The sequence below is a fragment of the Quercus robur genome, chromosome 10 (genome assembly GCF_932294415.1).
Source record: "Quercus robur chromosome 10, dhQueRobu3.1, whole genome shotgun sequence".
NCBI lineage: Eukaryota > Viridiplantae > Streptophyta > Magnoliopsida > Fagales > Fagaceae > Quercus > Quercus robur.
The window spans coordinates 37,168,755-37,191,271 of NC_065543.1; the positions used below are offsets into that span (position 1 = coordinate 37,168,755).

At 32.2% G+C, this 22,517-nt stretch overlaps 1 protein-coding gene across 4 annotated transcripts; it reads left to right on the plus strand.

Annotated features, from left to right (window-relative positions):
* The first annotated feature begins 10,229 nt into the window (after window positions 1-10,229).
* On the plus strand, window positions 10,230-21,663 carry LOC126701511 (transcription factor BIM1). Of its 4 annotated transcripts, none has more exons than XM_050399652.1 (12): window positions 10,230-10,498; window positions 10,686-11,094; window positions 11,184-11,261; window positions 13,070-13,447; window positions 15,554-15,680; window positions 15,795-15,961; window positions 16,138-16,246; window positions 17,877-17,946; window positions 18,044-18,139; window positions 19,335-19,795; window positions 20,452-20,564; window positions 20,878-21,007. In XM_050399652.1, the coding sequence occupies exons 2-11, from the start codon at window positions 11,058-11,060 to the stop codon at window positions 20,516-20,518; spliced, it is 1,590 nt and encodes a 529-aa protein (XP_050255609.1). In that variant the 5' UTR covers window positions 10,230-10,498; window positions 10,686-11,057; the 3' UTR covers window positions 20,519-20,564; window positions 20,878-21,007. The 4 variants fall into 4 exon arrangements, with proteins under 4 accessions (XP_050255609.1, XP_050255608.1, XP_050255607.1 ...); XM_050399651.1 differs by lacking the exon at window positions 20,452-20,564 and adding an exon at window positions 21,159-21,663 and having other exon boundaries at window positions 10,232-10,509; XM_050399650.1 differs by lacking the exon at window positions 20,452-20,564 and adding an exon at window positions 21,159-21,663 and having other exon boundaries at window positions 10,232-10,498.
* Window positions 21,664-22,517: the final 854 nt, after the last annotated feature.

Consider the following 22,517-nt stretch of genomic DNA (forward strand, 5'->3'; position numbering starts at 1 on the left):
TTTGGAAAAGCGATGGCCCTATCTGTGTACATGAACCTAGTGTGCTGTCTCTATGTACTGGAATCTTTAATTACTTTATTATAAGTTGTTTTTTGTAGGTGAGGCTAGAAACATTGAGGTCTCAATTAGTAATGTTATTCTCACAAGTTAACGAATTTTTTAGTTTTGAAGTTTAATATTATTTTCTTATCGCTAGACTTTGATTTATTATTCATGATGGGGATAATGGCATAAATGATAAACGTATCAAACAATAATTTATAAATGCTGGGGGGGGGGGGGGGTGTTGGAGGGAGTAATATTATAATTTAAAAGTTTATTTGTGTATAAAATTCAAACGTTTTTGAGCATTTCCTTCTTCTTTTTTTTTCTTTTTTTTTTTTAATATCAAGATCACTATTTCAAAGATTTCAATTCACTAGTCCATACATGGGGCATAAAACTTAGTTCTTGTTTTCACTTCCACTACAATTTAGGCTCTTTTGGTTTTGGGCGTTTGAAAACTTGCTTTTATTAAGGGCATTTTGTAATTACAACTCAAACAGTGCAACGTAAAAACACAAAAAAATCACAATGGTAAGATTATTAAGTGCGATTTTGAAATCTTACCAAATGTCAAAATATACATTCACAAATACTATCGTATGTTTTTTATTTGCCAAAAAACGAAATCAAATAAGCATTTAATCTTCCCCACAAAAAAAAAAAAAAAAAAAAAAAAAAAAAACATTTAGGGTCTGTTTGGATACTTATTGTTGAAAACTGAAAACATTATAGCAAAATAATTTTTAAAAATGTGAGTAGTGTCGTGGGATTTAGGTTAGAAGTTATATATATATTTGCTAAAAGAGGTACTTATGGGTCCCATGAATAGTGCATGGGACCCACCCAAGGAAACACAGACGCAGATAGCAATGTTTGCGTTGCTATCCAAACCCACTCTTAATCTCACCTCACCAGCGTCTTGTAATAGTAGTAAGACCTTGAAACCTTTCAACAACTACCTTTACCTCATATTCATAAGTTGAGATTAAATAGACCATTCCAAGGAGTGATTTGCAATTGTTTAGACAAATCTCAAAATTATTCATGAACTAATATAATAAGCTGCAGACAAGCTAGGACATAGTAGCCCAATGGCATGTCCAACTCTCTCTTTTCAGAATATCATTCCATACTACATGTAACGGGAGAAGAAAGCTACCATTTATTTAGGGATATAATTTTCGTCAAAATTGATATAGAGGAAAGTTATGCCAACCCACTACGTGCAAAGTATTCAATTCCATACTAGTACTAGTCAATATGTATAAAACCAACAATTAAATCAATATTAATACGTTGAAACGTATAGATTAATATCCGTGTGTAGTGGTTGTATTGGAGATTTTTCGAGCATTGCTGGTATTGATATTTTGGCTGTTACAAGGAAAAATAATTTTAAAATTATATAAAACATGTTAGTAGAGCTATACAGTGTGTTAATGTACTTAGGCTTGTATTTAGACTAATAAAATATTTGAATTTTTAAATTTTATGGTACGCATTGATTGGATATGACTCTAGTTATTCGGATACGGAACATTGTATGACATTTCATTTAATTCTACATACAATACGATTCAGAACTAATTATATTGGTAGGGTCTAGTCCATTTCCCTTTATTTATTTATTTATTTATTTTTAAAGAAGAAATCCATTTCCTTCTCAATAGGGATTGCTTGTAGCTTTTTAGTTGTATGTTGATAATCTCTTGTTTCTTTTATCTTTTTTGAATAAATTTTTATTCATCTAAAACATAATTTTGATTTTTTATTGGTTTAAAAAATCTAACACACACACATATTGACTTATTGACTTATCCAGGTATTATCACATAAGTATAATACATACATATAAATATATATATATATATATATTAATTTAGTTTAAGAGTTACAAATAATGTTAAACCATGTTACTTTCAACAAGTTAGAACTCATTGTCTTAATTTGAGTATTATCACATAAGTATAATATGTATTTTTTAATTTAGTTTTAGAGTTACAAATAATGTTAAACCATGTTACTTTCAACTAATTAGAATTCATTGTCTTTATTTGATATAGAAAACAAATATTTATTAAATAATTCTAGTAAAATTGGATAATTTTTTATTTTATTTTATAAAATAGCTAATTTGATTTTAGTTTTGAGTAACTTTCTTAAGTAACATATATCATAATATAAATATTTTTTTTTGTCAAACTTTCCTATTCATTGTATGAAATTATGAGATTTGAATGAGTGTGCGTTTGGATTGCGGCAGCCGAGGGATAAACGCGTGTTTTGCGTTTTTTTGGTTGGTTCCATGGTACTGTTTATGGACCAGCCAACCCCCAACAAACGCAGCAACAATGTTTTATGGTTTAAAAATTATTTTTTTACAGTGTTTTCAGTAATAAGTTTTCAGTTTTCAGCAAATAAGCGATATCCAAATATACCCTGAATGATATTTGTTCAATGGTGATTACTTTTTATCACATACTAAAACCCCAATTGGTTTAAGTATAATTTAGATTTGAATCCAAAATATTTATTTAACAACAATACCCTTACCAATTAAACCACCATTTAACCTAATTTGAAGGGATTATTGTCCCTGCTTTACTTATTACTATGTTATAATATGAACTTGCGCATGAAACAACAATAACATGATTATATGATTTTACTTGACTTTCATGCTGAGTATAATGAACACGTTACTTGATACTAAAATTGAGAAAATTGAAAAATGGACATATGATGTAAAATTAGACTATAATTAAAAAGTTAATTTGAATTCTGATTTAGCTTATGCTTCAATTTTAGTATACAATATATTATAATAAAAATTACTATTAATTCATTTTTTTTTTTCCCTCTTGAGTTGTTGGGTTTTCTTACCATGAAAGGGACCGAGGCAGAGGGGTGGTAGAATTTGGGTGGTTGGTTGGGCCATCAGAAGTTTTTGTGTCTATATATTAACGCACGTAATTTTGTATTTTTGCACGTGAGTTGGGGGGTCAACTCACGTGGCCCACCCTTTGCACCTGTGAAGACAAAGCATGAATATGACCGCACATCACTTTTCACGTTACATCTCTCTCTCTCTCTCTCTCTCTCTCTCTCTCTCTCACAGACACACACACACGCACACGGTGACACAAAGGCACCTCTTCTGGGTCCAATAGCTACATGCCTGCTGTTGTAGTCTCTGTTGTAGTAGTTCTGTCTACTGTAGTCTGTAGTAGTTGTAGTAGTGTCTCTCTCTCTCTCTCTCTCTCTCTCAGAGTCACCACTCACCACCACTACTCTCTCTACCCCAAAAACAACAAAACCAGTCACGTGCTTGTGCAAAAAAGAAAAAGGGTGTTTCTGAGCCACTCGTCTTGCCCTTTTGTTTTTTTAAGAGTCTTTTTGGTTTATCACTTCTAGTGCACAGGTTTTGAACAGATTAAGCTTACATCACAAAAAGAGAAAACAGAACAAGATCAAATTATCTTGGCTTTATTATGAATTTTATGATTGTTCAAAGCTGAAAATCTTTATCATGGCTACCTTATCCTGTTATTGGACTGTTTGGTTGGACAATTCACATATTTTCATTCTTTTAGTAAATATTCTTTTTTGAAAAAATTACTTTAAAAGAAAAAGGTTTATATCATATTTTAAATTAGGTTTCGAGTTTTTTATTTTGTCAATAAAAGCCTCACATTTAGAAAAAAAATTCAAATTTCAAATTCTGTTGGTCTTCGTTGTTTCGGAGTCATTACAAAAGAGAAACTTTTAATAAAACTACGTGTTTCACATAAAACGTACTTATTTATAAATCAATTTTAATTAATCAAATCCATTACTACGGGCAATCCCAAAGACAGACGATTTCTCTTCCACTCCTCATCTGATTGTTTAGGAATCGGTGCAAGGTATTCACAGAGATGAAGGCACAAAGACTAAATGCAATAGCTACGTTATCGGAAAGTCTCAACAAGGTGTTGAAGGTGAAGCGGACATATTTGGGTGACTTGCCAAGACAATTGGGCAAAAATGGGTTGCGCGGTCACATAACTAGGCGCTAATCTGGCACTTAATAGCTAAATCAATCACAGAGATAAAAGAAATGACCATTTTGAAAATGAGATCAAACTTGATGAACCAAAATGTTAAAATGAAATTTTTTTTTTCAAACTTAAAGAACCAAAATGAAAACAACTCCAAATTTTAAAAGTCAAAAGTGTAATTTAGACTAAAACAATTAATTTGTGCTAAATTTTTCTTTGAATCCAAAAACTACCTACCCCCCCCAAAAAAAAGAAAAAAGAAAAAGATGATAGTCAATGGTCTTGAGACTTATAGTGGTTCCTAAGTCTTGAAACTACAGAAACCGGAAGAGAATTATCAACTATGCTGATCTCCACACAATTGATCATACATCCCTTTTGATTGTGCTTATACCAAGTTCATGGATAAGTTGTCCTGCATCACACATCACATGCTTAATTCAACACAAAGTATAGGGAGGTGAAGTGGCACTATTACAGGCCCATGGAGCTTGATCTTGTTTCTGTGAACTGTGAAGGCTTGGAAAAAGTAGCTCAAAGCAAAAACACACTTCCTGAATCATAAAAGTAAACGTTGCTCATCATGGTGTCCCATAAATGGTTTCTCTAGGCCATAGGGGAGGTTCTTGATTGATAATCTGATACGTATAATTGTGATGCAAGTTTTGAATTTTTAGCAGTGAACCCTATGGTTAGTAAATTAATAAGTTAATCATGAAACTAATTGGGGGGTTATGGTGACGAATCTTCTACAAGGGACAATGAGATGGAAAGCGAAATTCACAAGAACCAATAATATGTGGTTGATGCGGAGTAATCTTAATAAGATAAGATGGCATTAGATTTACCAACTACTCACAACATGTGCACTGGATGTGGGGCATCATTTGTCGATTAAAATCTATTTATCATTCATGTGATAGGATGCACTTTAATTATAATCATGTTGCATTCTATTGCTTAAGCATTCTTTAATCTTTACAAACAAACCACATATAAAATAACAATAAAAAAAAAAAGGAAAGAAATAAAGTTTATTTACCAATTCAAAGTTAATCTTAAGGAGTGATTTAAAAAAAAAAAAATTCTACTAGTAATTTTTAACCTTGTTTCCCGCTCTAATATCTAAGATTTGATTAATGAAATATAGACAAGTGATGATTCCCAAACTGTAACACTATTATAAGATTGATTTAGAAATTCTTTGATGCAAGTTCTTTCTCCCAAAATATATATATATATATATATTTTTTTTTTTTTACCTTTAATCCCAAAGGATTGATCAAGTGATTTTCAAGGTCTCATGAGATCCTTGATTCAAAATTCTTACCCAACGTCTTTGGGTGAGATCATTCTCAAGGGAATTTTTCTTATAATTACCTAATATGTGTGAGACAAAAGGACTACAAATACTCTAGGAAATAGTTAGACGACTCTCAAAGAATTTTAAAACACCCATGTTAACCACCCCAAAAAAAAAAAAAAATCATCTTTATCTTAAGTATTTTCAAGTTCAAATGATTACTAATTTGTCACATGATCTTTTATTTTTTTTAAATGTCACATGATCTTTTGATTATAATTTTCAACACTGTATAATTTTATAGGCTTATTCCCCTAGAACAAAGTTAAGCTGGTTCCACCTAATGGGTAACGCATGTTCCCCAACATTATATCATATTTTTCAAATTAAGCACATAAAATATTAAGCTAAACTAGACACAAATCAAAGATGAGGTTTCTAAGAATTTGCTGAGACACTTTAGTTATATGGATTAGAAAAGCTGAGAACTAGCGGTGCCCATTTGTCTAATAATGATCGAGTGAGTATGAAAGTATAATATAGAGAAAAAAGGTACAAATTATGAATAGAGAACACCATGTTCTGCCAATTTTAATACTATTCAAAGAAATGTTTAGTAAAGAAACGAATGAATGAACCACTATGTACAAATTGTCACGCCAAGCTGTTGCATTGTATCTATGTATGCACCACTATGTGAATGCTCGCCATGATTGTCGGAGCTAAAGGACAACAATTTTTTACTACGATTAAAGATTCTTTACAAATAAAAAAATTAGAACTAGAATCCGTGATATGTAAGGTGTACATGTGAAATTTAAAGGCTGGCGCATGCCAAATTAGGGTGCCATGAAAAGAAAAGATGTGATAGAAAATAAGGATTTTTTTCTATAAAAAAAATCTTTTTATTTTTGTTTTATTTTTAATTACTTTTCAGCAGTTTATAGGGGACTACTTAGCAAAATGACACGTCCAAGTACCTTCCTCATAGATTGTGAGGATGGCTAAGATTCCTTCTCTTTTTTATTGGGTCCACTAGAGACCCATTGAATCTATGAACTACACAAAAGGATGTAGTGTTTTGTCTTTAATTTCCATTCTTTCTATGAGTTTTGAATAACCACGACAAAATTCATATCATTTGCCACAACTTGTCCATGTAACGGGTCATGAGTGGTAGAGTAAAAATGGTGAATCCACAACTTCATAACTCACAACTCGCCATATAAGCAAGTTATGGATTTTTGTTGTTGTACTAATATTATTCAAGAGTTTTATAACCTAACAGTATTTTTTGCTATTCTTCATAAAGGAGAATCAAGGTTCAAATATCTGCCGACTTGTAACTATGGGAATTATAATAAGAAAATCCCATTCATATTACAAGTGGAATTCAATCTCGATTCCCTTTTTTGAACACAATAGATTTTACCAATTGAATCAGTAAAATAAAATTTGGAAAAGAACTCACATGTGATCATTTCATGCCTTTCCATAAGTTAATTGTAATTATTATATATATTTTTTGAGATAGTTACAATATGTTACTAACCCCTACAACTTAAATCATTCCCCCTTAGATTCTCAAGCATTTTGTGCATGGGGAGTTACTAATTAAACTATAAGACTTTTGCCTAACAGCAGTTATCTCAAGTGATAGAAAACAAAAATAAAAATATTATATATGGTATATTAGCATTTTAAATCAATTTTGAGCTATAAAATTCCAACTTTTATATAGATTGAATACCCAATCCTATTATATCATGTTATATTATAAGAAAAATGTTACATCTATAACATTTTCACAATACTTTTATAACAAATCTTAAATGACAAGTTATTACTGGTTAATACTAGTGGATAAAAAAGTAAATTTAGTAGTGGTTCAAATTAGAACCAGTAACAACTTATTATCTAAGATTTGTTGTGAAAATGTTGTATACGTTGCACTTCTTATATTATAAATATAGTTTTGGAGGAATTAACTCCAACCAAAAAATAAAATAAAAACTCCAACCATTACATGTTGATTCATTAAATTATTTGTTTGTATTTTAGATAAGTTGTATGACTCATTTGTACAAATGGATAATCAATTGAATTGCCATATAGTGAATAAGAGGAATTTTACTTCACACCTGTTTGGAGGTAAATCATGTCTTTATTTAAGTCAAATTCAAGTTATACTAGTATGTTTTCAAAAAAACAAAGTCACACTAGTTTGCTTTACTTAATTCTTCACTAAAATAATTTAGAATTTTTTTTTTTTTTTTTTTTTTTTTTTTTTTTTTTTTTTTTTTTTTCTGTTTGAGATATGGATTCAAAAAATAATCCTAATATATAATTCAAATTCAATTTATACTAGGAATCTTAAGTTTATTTGAACTAGTAGTCTATACTGCATTTCTCAAACATTATTACAATGTAAAAGGCCTTTTATCTGAGCAATGTGTACTGGATTTGGTATGAGAACAATCTCTCTAAAATTATAAGGTTTTCTATCAACTGCCTCTCTTAAATCCCAAACAAAGAGGAGATTTGCACACTAGGATGAAAAGCTGAAATAATGGAAAATATAAGGAGAGGATAAAAAACCAGAAGGAAGAAAAGTTTTTTTTTTTTTTTTTTTCATGTGTGTTGGGCAAAAGGATAGAAAAGTGGGAGAATAAAAAATGTATCTATGTTTTCTTTTTTTGGTTGGGTGGAAAAAATGTTGGTGAAAAAATAATTTTGTGTTAATTACTATTAAATCCCTATCATATAAGAAACTATTTTGTTCTTTATTATTATTATTATTATTATTATTATTATTACTACTACTTAAAATTTTAATTTCAATAACATCGTATTAACAAATGAATATTAAGATTACATGAGGTACAAAATTGTAATTGTGTTCTCAAAAGTAGAAGAAGAAGAAGAATACCCAATTACCTTTAATTACATTTTTTGGTTTAAGATCACTTTAGTTAAGTAATTAGAAGAAGAAGAATAGACTAAAATATGATAACATGAATGCTAGATCCACCAGAATGATATTGCTTTATATCTTGTTTAGAAAGGGGAAATGAACGAAATAAAATTATTTTTTTAAAAGATATTAGATATACTTATATGCCCCACACTTTAACAGTTTTGTAGAAACGAATTAATATCATAACAATGAAAAAAGGAATAGAATGACTAATTAGAAAATCTCTATTCCATTTCACTCATTCATAGGTATTTCTGTTTCGTGGGAAAATGGATGAAATGATTATTTCCCTTATTAATTGTGGCAAAATTATGCTTTCTATACTTATTTCTATAAAACACAAATGAGATATTATAGAATATCTTTATAAATCACCGCACATTCTTAGTGTAATGGTCATTTCACAAGTATAAGTACTTGTGGGGTGTGGAGATGTAAGAGCTGGAGTTCAAGTTTTTAGGAGGAAGTTTCACACATATATATACTTAGTTAGGTTAGAGTAGAATTTCTACTTATATATATATATATATATATATATATTAGTATTTATTTAAATTCTCCAATACTGTAAAAAAATCTTACTCATTTTCATTATGATTTGTTTCATTCATTTATAAACTCTGAAATGTAATTAAAGGTAATCTCAAAGGTAGACCAAAAAAAAAAAAAAAATTGGACCCAAGCCCCATTATACAATCCAAACTCAAAGAAAAATACTCAATCCAACTCGGGGTAAAAAATAGTCAACATGTACCTGACTCGCTTAATCCTCGATCAAGTTGGGTTAACTCTACCTGGAACATTTTAAACTGAACTTTCCCCTAACTTATTAGATTTAGATTAGATAGTATAATATATTCATTCTTCATAGTCTTACAAGTATATCTAGTATTTATATTGATGATATACTGTACTCAAAATAAACACGTTATGGTCTATGACATTTAGTAATTTTTTTTCTTTATTCTTTTATGGTAATGATATTATTGGTGAACTATGAATTATATAAACTTAAGAATCTATGTATTATTTACTCTCTTTTTTTTTTTTTTAACAAATTTGTTATTTGTTTTCTTGTTTGTATGAAAGGATGATAAAGACAACATAATCATAGTATTAGTTATTATTATTATTATTATTATTATTATTATAATATTGCATGTGAAAAAATAAAAACTAACTCGTAATTTGATGGACTCAACCTGTTTACAATCCATTGAAAATGACTTATTTGTTTCCCGTAACTCAATTAACCTTACCCAAACCATTTGCTACTTGCTAGGTGTAAACGTCAAAGACTCAAAGGATTAGTCTCTACTTTCTGATGGGATCATGGGAGTATATTATTTATTTAAAAAAAAAAAAAAAAGTTACGAGCACATCTCTGTCCATTACAATCCAAACACATTACTACTATTATTATTATTTTTTTACTTAAATTAAATGTGCTCGTAAACATTGGTACCTATAACTTTTTTTGAGTTTGAGCGAAGCGCACAAAACTCCGCAGGACAAAATAATAGTATAATTAATATAGGGATTGCCGAAATAATAAAAAAAAGAAATCGGGATTGCCAAAAACATTAAAAAAAAAAAAAAATGAACAAAGTAAAATCATTGAGTTCCGTTCCGTGAACCACAATTCCTAATATGTGATTCAAAGTAAAAACAGAACTCCGTCTTACTCATACCCTCTAACGACGTCATCTCCGCCGCAACGTCGTTACTTTAACGGCGTTCTCAACTAACGGAGTACGACCCGAAAGGCCAAAAAAAAAAAAAAAACAAAAAAAAAAACGAAAAACGAAAAACAGAATGCAAAATAAACTGTATAAAAGATCTTCAACTACGCAGCAGACATAGAGAGAGAAGAGAGAGAGAGAGAGAGAGAGAGAGAGAAAGTCCGGCCTTAAGCCCAGCCTTTCGCCGCACTGCTCGTTTTTAGAGCAAAGAATTTAAAAAGAAAAGCGAAAGACAAGAAGAGAAAAAGATAGAGAGAGAGAGATAGTAAAGGAAAAAGAAAACAACAAGAGAGAGAAAGAGAGTTTTTTTATTTTATTTTATGCTGGTCGAAATTCGAAGGAGATTGGTTCTGCATTATTGGTGTTTAAAGCTTTGAATTCAGACACTTTGGTGAGTAAACTGTGAGTTTCAAATTCAGTTTCCTTTTGTTCAACAACCTGGGAGTTGAAACTTCACGTCAATTGTTGTAATTCTGATCAAACTAGCAGTTAATCCATTATTATCCTACTATGTTTATGGATCTTTATGTTGTGGTTTAAGGTTTTGATTTTTTGTTTAATGATAATTCTGATGGCAGATTCGCTGACTTCTGTGACTCAATTTTTCCGGGCTCATGGTTTTACTTTTACGTGTACGGAAAATATGTAAAGCTGAATTGTTGGTCAAGAAAATTTTCTTCCCGAGTCTTTGAAGCAATAATTGAGAGCAATTACATAATTTGGAGCTATTCGATTTATTCGAGGAAGTGAATGCGCCTTCGATCTTTCTCTTCTCTCTAGTACGCGGATCTGAGAAGCACCAGTGAGAATTTGAGGCTCCAACGTTCCAATTCCGCTTTGAGAGTTCTGAATTTTCGAAGAATTCAATTATTAGTCAGAGAATTCACTGAATTTGAGGCTCTGAGGATACTTTCTTTACATAATTCAGTTCAAAAAAAAAAAAAAAGGACATGGAGCTTCCTCAACCTCGTCCCTTTGGAACCGCAGGTACTTCAGAAACATGTTTTTTTGTTTTCAGATTTGTTTCGTTTAGACAACAATGAAAATATGTTTTGGTTTTTGTTTTTTTGGTATAGGACGAAAACCAACACATGATTTTCTGTCACTGTACACTCATTCAACTGCCCAGCAAGATCCAAGGCCATCTGCTCAAGGTAAATTTTATTTTTTTTAATTTTTAAATATAGTAAAAAATAATGAAATTTATTTTTTCTATTTCAGTCATCTAAGATCTCAAAAATTAAAGGATTTTTTTTTTTTTTTTGGGTTTTAAAGATTTTTGTTTTGTTGGGGGAGTTGGTAATTTGGATTTTTATGTTTTTTTATTTTTTTATTTTTTTTTTGATAAACGGACTTTAATGTTTTGGATGTAAATAGAAAATATATAATGAAAAGCAGATATATCTATCTTGAATCTTGATTCTCGAATAATAATGAATAGGCATCACAATTTTGTGTGTGTGCACGTGACGGCAATTGAATCATGGATCTGGGCCATGAGTTTTAAGTGGGCAGATTTTTTAAACAGGTTGTCGAATCCGAAAAGGAAGGGGTTAGAAGTTAGCAATTAGCACCATCAGATTGGAATTGGGCTTTTGGTGGGACCCATTTAGGATTTTGACAAATCAAAATTTGACGTGTCACATCAAGGGCACTATTCAAGCATATCATCAATATCACACATGTTACCCAAAAAAATGCTTTGAGACACTGCTATCAGCCCCATGAGTCACGCCCTTGATCTTCATCTTCATTCATGAAATGTGATTTTAATGGTGCTGAAATTATGTCCATCGCACATGCATGCAAAAGCTGCATTGTGTATTTAATTTTTTCATATATTGGTATTTATTATGATGGGGGAATTTTTTTAAAATTAAAAATATCAAAAATATTTGATTTGATTTGACCCAAAAAAAACACTAAGCAAGCGTTTGCCTAGGAATAAAGTTGTGTTCTGCGTTTTTGGTTGAGTCTCACGGCACTGTTTATGATTTAGCCAAACACGTTAAATGCAGATTTCTAGGTAAATACTAGGTCCCACGGTACTATTTATAACTTAAAAATTATTTTGTTACAGTGTTTCAGCAATAAGTTTTCAGATTTTAGTAAAATAAACGGTATCTAAACAGACCTTAAGAAATATTAATAGAGTTACAAGACTCTTAGTATTTTTATTAAAAAAAAAAATTAAAATTACAACTCTATAATGTTAATCTAAACAGATTTTAAATTGAAAATTTTAGTAGCTAGGTTAGATAATTTTGAAAATTTTAGCATCATATTTTTTTTTCTGCCAAATTCGAAATTTTCTTAATATAGCTCATACCACCAGACACCAAAATTTGAACTTTCTTGTTTAACTTTTGCCCATTCAGATTTCATATTAATTTAATATGAGAACCATGTTCAGATCTGAATTCCATGAATTGTATAGTTGTCAAAAATTTTAAAAGACTTAATTTTTTTTTAATATATATATATATATATATATAGAGAGAGAGAGAGAGAGAGAGAGAGATATTGTTTGGTTGCAAATTTCATAGAGGTAGTTGAGGACTTTTTTTTTAAGGTGTGTGGCTCTAAAATTTTTATAAATTTACATGGAGTACATGTTAGCCAGGTCTCTCTCTTTGTGGAGAAAGTATCTTTTGTAATTATTATATCTAATCGCTCATATCATAATTCAATGAGTGAATAACATGTGATTCAGTTTTATACTCATTTGTTATAATTGATTTTATACCAATCTTCCAAGTTCCCGTCCTATGATTTTCATTCATTAAATTATTACATGGATGACTTTTTTTAAAAGAAAAATTACATGGATGACTTGACTTGGTATAATTGAAACACGAGAGCTTTTTTGTTCCTGTTGCCCATAATTACATAAACATATGCTCGTTAATCAGTCTTACCTAGATCTAAATAGGAACTCCTTTGTTTCTTCATGCATGAACAGGAAGTTACCTCAAAACTCATGATTTCTTGCAACCATTAGAGCGGATAGGAAAGACCAGTGCAAAGGAAGAAACCACAGCTGAGATATCATCGGTGGAAAAGCCACCTCCTCCGGCACCACCGCCTTCGGTGGAGCACACTCTCCCCGGAGGGATTGGGACTTACACTATAAGCCACATTTCATCCTATTTTAATCAAAGGGTTCCAAAGCCAGAGGGGTCAATATATACAGTAGCACAAACAAGTAGTACAGATAGGAATGATGAAAATTCCAACTCCAGTTCTTATACAGGAAGTGGGTTCACATTGTGGGAAGAATCTGCGTTGAAAAAGGGAAAGACAGGGAAGGAGAATATGGGTGAAAATCCAGTCACAAGAGGTAAAAAAACAAAGTCGTTTTAATCGTTTTATGTCCCATAACTTTTCTTTTTTTTCAACATTCACTCATGCATGCATTACCGACAGTCCGACACATACGTAGTTTGTGTGCCTAGTGAGCTTAAAGAACAGCCAAAGTTTTGTCACTGGTTTTAACCTCTTCTTTCTTTTTCTCTCCTTGGAGCCCCTCATTCGTTCATGGTCTAAAACAACTCATAATGAATAATTTTTAGTTACTCTTAGAACTCGATAAATGGTACTTACTCTTTTTATATTTATGATAAGGTTCATTCATTAAATTTATGGTAAGATTTATCATAAATATAATAGAAGAGAACACCATTTCACTTTATTTTGAAAATGCTCAAGTATTTTCCCTTCACCTGAGAGGAAAAAAAGGCCCAAAGTTTAATTTGAGGGTAGCACATAGATTTTGAAAAGTAATTTGTGCATCTATTCTTTCCATTTGTATTTTTCTTGCAAAATCAGTCCTTGATTGTTTGAATTTGAAGCGTTGCAAAAAGTAGGCCTATTATCAGCTATCATATATATAGGGACATGACATGAGGGCTATATATTGAAAATGATATTGAATATGTTATCATAGGAGATTAAGAATATCTTTCTCAAAAAAATAAATAAATAAATTTAAGACTATGACATGCTGGTCTATGGTCAGAAGTCTTTACCTAATAAATACAATTTAAATTAATATTCAGTTTATATACAATTGTAAGACATTAAGAATATGAAATTATGGTCTATGGTTAGAACTCTCATCCTAATACAATTTAAATTAATAATAATTCAAAAAAAAAAAAATTCTGGGTGTCCTTTCAATTTCTGTTGCATAGCTGTACAACCACTTCCTGGAGAACAAATTTTCAAATCAGGCTGGTCAAGTTCCTCGTAACCAAAAAAATAATTATAATAAAAATAAAATTTCGAATCGACATTGAAATGTAATAATAAAAGAATTATTAAAGGTGTGAGACATTGCAAGTGTAATAATCTCCAATAATGTAGGTTCAAACAATGAAGCAACCATCTATAATCTACTAATTAAAAATTTTCAATTTTTTTTTCTTCTTCTAAATACATATAAAAAATTAGGGATCATCCAGAAACCAGATATAAAATTCGTTCTAGATTTAAAATTAATTGGAGCAGCTCTCCCTCCCTGGAAGACAATTAATTGGGTGACCAACGTTTGATTAGTTTGGTTGATTGCAATGTTTCGATGGGCCTTTTGGGCCATCAGTAGGCTACGCAACATTCCGGGATAGCCCATCATCATCTCCTATACAAGGGCCAAAAAGAAAAAAGAAGAAGAAAAGAAAGAGGAAACTAGATAAAATAAAATAAAATATATAAAAGAAATAGTAGGTTTAAATTTTTTTTAATTATTATTATTGATTTTATCATCAGTTCATACGTTTTTGATAACTATGAATAAATTTTTTTTACTTAATATATAATCCAAGGATGAATATACTCCTAAAAGAATTGAAGGATAAAATTGCCATAGCAGAAAATAAAAAATTTAATAAAGACTAAGGTCATGGCTTAATAAACTATTAAATTTATTACACTTGCTAATGCTATTGGTATTGGTCATAACATTTTCTCAACAACAAAAAAGAGTACTGGTCGTAACAGATTTTCTTAAAAAAAAATAATAATAATTAATTGATGTGGTCAAAACTTTTTTATATGTAAATTGGAGTATAGTTTTGTGTCATGTGTTTAATCTAAATTTTTTAATTTTTGCGTCAATTAAGTTAATTTAATACAAAATAAACCATAAAAACATATATCAAATTATACATCTAGAAGAGAGTTTGAATACCATTTGTTTGTCTAGTTAAAAATAACTCAAATTTATCAACTTTTTACACTATATGTGTGTTTTTATTTTTTAAATTGTACCCTTCTGAACTAGTTTTTGAATTATAATATTCGGGCATCCTCTGTACTGAATACTGTATAATTGATGATAGTTATAGTATACTGGTTCGGTACAAATGGAAATACGAAAATTCAATCCTAAATGACATCCAACCAAAAAAAAAAAAAACACACTTCACTGAAACCTTGGCATGTACAGAAGCTGGGGCGAAGTTGAGTGGACAACAATGGACGACGTCGTCAGAGAGGCCATCACTGTCGTCTAACAGTAACAACAACAACAACGACAACCACCGCAACAGCTTCAGCTCTCTCTCTTCCTCTCAGTCAGTCAATTTCTCCTTCCTCTGTTTCTCTTTCATGTTGTTTTCTTTCATTTCCTTTTCAGTTTAATGCACTGTAATCAAGGGAGTAATGGGTTTTTAGGAAATGCTGAACAGGGCTACAGGGCAGAAGAACAAGAACAAAAGCTTCATGGAAATGATCAAATCCGCACAAGGTAGTGCCCATGAAGATGACATAATAATAGACGATGAGGAAGAGTTTGTCCTTAAGAAAGAGCCCTCTACTCCTGTTGCTACTACAGCTACTACTACTCCCCACATAGGTATATTCTCACTCAAATCCTGATATTAATTATTATTACTTCGTTTCTTGTTTCCCAAGAAACTGGCTTCATTGCCAGATTCTTGTGTTATATAGACATATGAAATGTAGTAAAAGATTGTTTCTTTTAGTTTCCCTTGTTGTTTTCATTGAATTAGAAAGTGTGAGTCTATGCAGGGGAGCTGAGGGTAAAAGTGGACGGGAAGAGCTCTGATCAGAAGGCTAACACGCCACGTTCCAAGCATTCTGCAACAGAGCAGCGTAGAAGGAGTAAAATTAATGATAGGTAAGTCTTCCAGCCTCTTTTTCTCATTTGGAACTGTTGTATATATAGGTATATGCATGGATAGGTTGTAATAATGATGTTTTAGTTTGGATAATATTGTTTTATAAGGTTGTTAAAGTGAAAATTCAACTTCTGGAATTTTCTAAGTGAAAATTCGAAATTAAGTATGTTCGATTGGCCGTAGCTTTGGCTCGATCAATTGAAATGGTAAAAAAATAATCCTGGAGTCTCTGGATGAATCGATCGCTATTTGATTCCTGTTTGATCGATCGAAAAGAGCACTTGATCGATCAAAAGGAACTTTCAACCGATCGAAAGTCGCAAAATAAGATTTCTGTAGAATTTTCTAGTGATTATTCAGAGAGTTTAAAGAGGTTTCAAGTCTTGTGAGCGGTTTTATGAAACATTTTAACTCTTCATACGTGTCTTTTGATGAAATATAACCCTATGGGTATAAATAGAGACTTATAAGTTACAAAGAAACACAAAAAATCCTGTGGGTATTTTTCAAAATTGCTATTTGTAAAACCCAATAAACTTGGTAGTATCCTAGAGACAAGTTTATAGAAACTCTTTAGTAACTTGCATATTGAGACAAATATTGTCTAACTATAACATTTAATTGTGCCTCCAAGTCGATCACTAATTTCTATTTACTTGATATGTTCATTTTGTTCTTTCATTGTTACTCCTTGATTTGGTAAAATCCCCAACATGAACTATGTCTCTGTATTTGTTGCAGGTGTGTTTGAGTTGTTGTACTTGGAGGGTGTTTATTTCTTTTTGGAGAATCAAATATTAATTAAAACATCTCTCATTCCTGCTTAATATTTGCCATGATGTTTGTTATTTATTGAACTAAGCAGTCCCGGTCCTAGTAATTTCATCACTAGAGTGTGACATGCTTGTAATGATACAACTTTGAAGTCCCTAATAGACATGAACATAATTGCCTGCGAACCTCTAAAACTTTCTGGCAGTCTCTTTTATGAAACATATCATCTGTATAATAGTTTTTCATTCAACTCCCCTTTCTTGATGCACAAAATAGTTGAATTGAAATTTGTCCCTTTTTTTTATGTTATTTTATCTGCTTTATAAATGTCATTTTTTTTTTTAATTAAATTGTAGTTTCATTTTCATATAGTTTGTGAGTGGAGGTTTGGGGGTTTGTTCCTAGTACCATTATAGCTGTCTAAGGTTGTCTCTGGTGAAGTTGGGAACAAGGCTGATAAATAATCAAATAGAAGATAATGCAAAAGCAGTTTTGCAAGTTAGATTAGAATGGTTGAACAGTTTGTTTTGAAATACAGGGAGTGGGGTGAGTGCTTTTGCAGTTTCCTCTCTCTCTGTGTGTCTGTCTTTTGATTTTTTATGGATGCTACAAGCAGCACCTGACAGCTGTGGTGATTCTTTTTGTTGGAAACTTACATTAATCATATTGATGTTCTGCATAACCATATGCAAGTAATGTTTTCCCCCTGGTCAAACATAAATAAAAGATTTATGGTTTTGTGGGAGTACCGGTTAGCATTATGGCTCTTTTTTGTTTTTAGAAGCAATCAGTTGATTGTGTACTAATTAGGTTTTTGCCAACATCTTTTTCTAAAAAAATGAAGTTACCATGCAGATTTCAGATGTTGAGGGAACTCATTCCTAATAGTGACCAAAAGAGAGATAAGGCATCATTTTTATTAGAGGTATATACATATCTTATTGTTATCTGCCCTTTCACTTCTTTCCCTCACCTTACGTTGTGCTAACTATTGAATGGTGGGGTATTGGAATCTTTTGCAGGTTATCGAGTACATTCAGTTTTTACAGGAGAAAGTACACAAGTATGAGGGGTCATACCAAGGATGGAGCCATGAACCGGCAAAATTGATGCCATGGGTAAATTTTATTTTGCCTCTATGCTCTTTGTGTAATTTGCAAAAATCAACACTCATTAGATTTCTTACTTCTTATTATGTATTTAATGATTTATTTTGTGTGTGTATCATCCAAATGGACTTAGTGAGGTGGAAATTTTTGCATTTTAAAGAATGCTTATTTTACACACATATAATGATCATATATTTGGAGAACAAATATTTGAATTTAAGCCAAATCATAGTCTATTGAAAATTTATTTTGCAAAGAATCTTGTTTGCTTATCTCAATTGCATCCATATTTTGCATACCCTTTTGCAAACATTACCATAGTGTCTAATTTCTAGACCTAGGCTACCATGGAAAAAATCTTAGACTATTCAAATCATGTTAACTGTAAGATCTAGAAACTCTGTTGAATGAGTAACAGTGAACATCAAACTGGACACACCAAAAGAAGTTAAGACATCTAACAAGAGTGAGGTTAAGCATGTGTTATCCCAACCTAGAGAGGCGGCCAAAGAAACTCAAACACAATACGCCTAAAAGAGTTTGAGGTGGCATCAAACAAAGAGCACATTTCCCTTGTAATCCAGTGTACACCCAACAGTTTGGTTAATGGATCCATGGGTATTTGTCTATTTGAAGTCAGCACATGTTAGGCTCAAGTGGTTTACTTTTAGACCATTCAAAGTGTTAAATCAACCTGGTTTCCATGCCATGTGGACTACCAAAAACAAACTGCAGTAGCTAGACTCTGACTTGCTAGAGTACTACCTAAAGCTATTCTAGACGGGGTCAAGTCTCTCCCACTCTGGGAGAGTTGGTGCAGACAGCATATTGTTACCGATTTAAATTAAGGGATTTTGAATTTTATTTTGAGGTTTTAAGGGATTTGATTGCTGTTCAAATTATGAGCTGATTTCTCCTTACTTATTTGATGTAATTTAGAACATATTTAAAGGCTCCAGAGAAAACATTATGAACACATATGATTGACGAAAAAAAAATTTCGTTGGAATTTTCCAATGGATTGGTGTTGATTCCTAGCTATCTAGGTATTGATTCCAAGGTTTTTGGCTTGGTGTTTATTCCTAGGTCTATCCTTTTTTTGTTCTGTTTATTTTTCTCAATTTTACTTTCAATCTTGTGCTGCATCAAATCCGTTCCACTGCTGAAACCTAATAGTTGATGATATCTCCCTTGTTTGAAACAGAGAAACAATCACAGACCAGCAGAAAGTTATGTTGATCAATCACGAGGTGTAAATAATGCGTCTGCTCCTGCATTAGTGTTTGCTGGGAAGTTTGATGAGAAAAATATCTGCGTCTCTCCAACCATTGCTGGGAGTGCACAGAACCCAGTAGAATCTGACATAAGTACTGCCACTACCTTTAAACAGATGGATAACCACCCCATAATCACCAATAAGGGAATACCCTTTCCTATGTCGCTGCAGCCAAATGTCTTCACACCTGTCAGGATTAGTGGTGCAGTACCTCAACTTCCTCCTAAATTGGCATCTGATGCAGAAAACATTTCATCTCATCCTCAACCACAGTTATGTCAACTGAGATCATGTCCTACTGATAGCGGCACAACTAGTGACAAGCCAAAAGAACAGGACTTGACTGTTGAAGGTGGTACCATTAGCATCTCAAGTGTGTATTCTCAAGGGTAAGTATATGTGTAATTTACATGATTACTTAGTATCTTGACTTTCTTTAAGGTAAGCCACACATTATTAGACAAACTGTGAATTTCACTTTGGGTCTTAATACTGTTGGTTCATGTCTGATAAACATTAAAATGTACACACTATTAAGACACTTATTGAACTGCCAGATTAGGCACCTAGGTGATCCTAAATTTTTGGCACTTCTCGTGGCATGATCTTTAAAGGACCATTATCCTGTTAGGTTACAACAGGACTCCAATTATTTGAGTTGGATGCTGCAGATAGCATTTGCACTGGACCATATTCTTCTTAATGATGTCCCTAGGTTGACTTGCCTTCAGCTCACTGAGCAGCTCTTCCATATTAGGGAACAAGCAACTCATGCTGTTGATGATTGGCACCTTGTTCTAAATTTGTATAGACGATATATGTAATAGCTATAATAGTCTTGGTAAGATGGTTGGAGGATGCTGATTTCCCATTATTGTACAAGCCCTGTCAGCTTTGACTATTCCTAGCCCTAGGCCACTTAGGCATGAGTTTTGAACTCATTTCAACATCAAGTCGAGAGTGATTGGAATAAACCTTTTAGCATGTATACAATAAAAAAAAAGTCGTACCTAGTACACAAGTGACAAGACTCACACTTTTGTAGGGTCAGGGAAAGGTGGTTGATATACAGTCTTATCCTAAATTTTGGAGAGGCTTATTCCCAAACTTGAATTGTGACTCATTGCTTGGACAAAAAGCACTGATCATCGCACCAAGGTCAGACCTCTTGTTGATCGAAAATGTCATCCTTTAAATGGCACTTCCTCCCCTTGAAAAAGCATGGTGGGGTGGAGAGTGAGGTTGTGCTTCAAAACCTACTAGGTGGGTGTGTGTAACTTAGCAATAAAAAGAAAAATTTGCTTGAAGTCAGTGATCTACATGGTAGACTTGGTTCTCAATTCATTCTCCATTAGTCAGTAAAAGGAGATTTTGCCTAGTAGTAATTTGTGAACATCATTTTGAGAGCCGTACTTTGAATCAATTATTGATTAAAAATCTCTAACATGAAGGGGTATTTGGTATTGAACAGGTTGTTAAATACTCTGACAGAAGCACTGCAGAGTTCTGGAGTGGATTTGTCACAAGCCAGTATCTCAGTACAAATTGAGCTTGGAAAGCAATCTAATGGTAGAGCGACCAGACCACCATCTGTTGTAAAGGTATATAAGTATATTAATATTTAACACCACAATTGGTACTCGAAGTCTCTTTTCAAGTAAAATTTTTATTAGAGTTTAGTGCACATATTTTATTTCCATCTCTGTAGAACTTGTAAAACTTGGCTAAACTTTGTCTTCCAATGGTTCCTAGGTTAATGAGGTTCCAACTAGCAATCAAGGGACAATACGCTCTAGAGTTGCAAGTGCTGAAGACTCTGACCAAGCCCGAAAGAAGCTCAAGACAGGCAAAAGCTAAAATGACAGTTTCACTATTTTCTTATTTTTCTAATTGTATTAATTGATTTTTTTGGGTAGCCTATATCATCTTGGGAGGGTTTATTCATGTCTTCTGCTGGTTTATAAACTACCCAGTTGTGACCAAGATTGATTGTTTGTACATGTAGCATCTTTCAATTAGTTTGTTGGGATCCACATATTTCCCAGCAAAATAATATGTATTATTTATTTTCTATTTGTTGTCATCATAGAGGCTTCCATGTAAGATTGAGAAGCTGCTTTTTCATTTAAAGCTTCCATTCTTGTAAAGTTTCTTTCAATATTATTTTTCTTGATTCGTGAAATGTAAGAGAATTTTCTTTATTGAAGGGTGCTGTAACATTTTTTATTGCTTTAAATTCCAAAAATATTTGTCTGTATCCTCAATTTCAATGCTTTAAAATAACAGTAAGGATTGATGACTTGGTATAGAATAAGGAAAAGAATATGGCATAGAAAGATGAAAAATAAAAGGTAGTGTTTATTCCACATAGTGTGTGGATCCACACATAGCAAAATATAATTGAACTCGTGACTTTAAGTTACGAGTTCAATTATTTTTGGTACAGGTTTTTCCACACAATGTGTGGAACAAGTTTTTCCCCAAAAAAGCTTATCTGTACCTTACGGTTTGTACTTCAAAGAGAAAGTTTGCTTTGCAATGCAGAAGCAGCAAAAGTAGGGTAATAGAAATTCTTTTAGGAAAAAGGAATTGGAGCTTTGTAAAATGGAGAGTGCGTTCAGGTCAAGAGAAGAAGACTATGAGCTTCAATGTAGCACCAAGAAGGTCAAAGAGAACCATTGTATGGATTCACCTCGCTACGATGCCACCTCTCTTCCTCAGAAAGAGAGCAGTTCCTACAAGGAAAAGCTGGTAGGAGAGATTCCTGGGGCCTTTGAACGAGCTTTTGACGTTGGCCCCAACATGGAGATAGAAGCCGAGTCTGATGATGAGTTGGCTGACCTGCCTACAGGTGAGAAGGTAGTGAAATTTTCTAGGGATATGAAAGCGAAGATAAGAGCTCCTTGGGTGAATGCCCTCATCGTGAAAGTGTTTGGAAAGATCATGGGGTATCATTTCTTGTACTCACGACTATTGAACCTTTGGAAACCAAAGCAGAAGATGGACTGTGTCGGATTGGGTAGTGATTTTTTCCTTATAAAGTTCTAGGCAAAGGAAGACCATGACAGGGCTTTCCGAGAAGGTCCATGGTTTATTGGTGGGCACTACCTC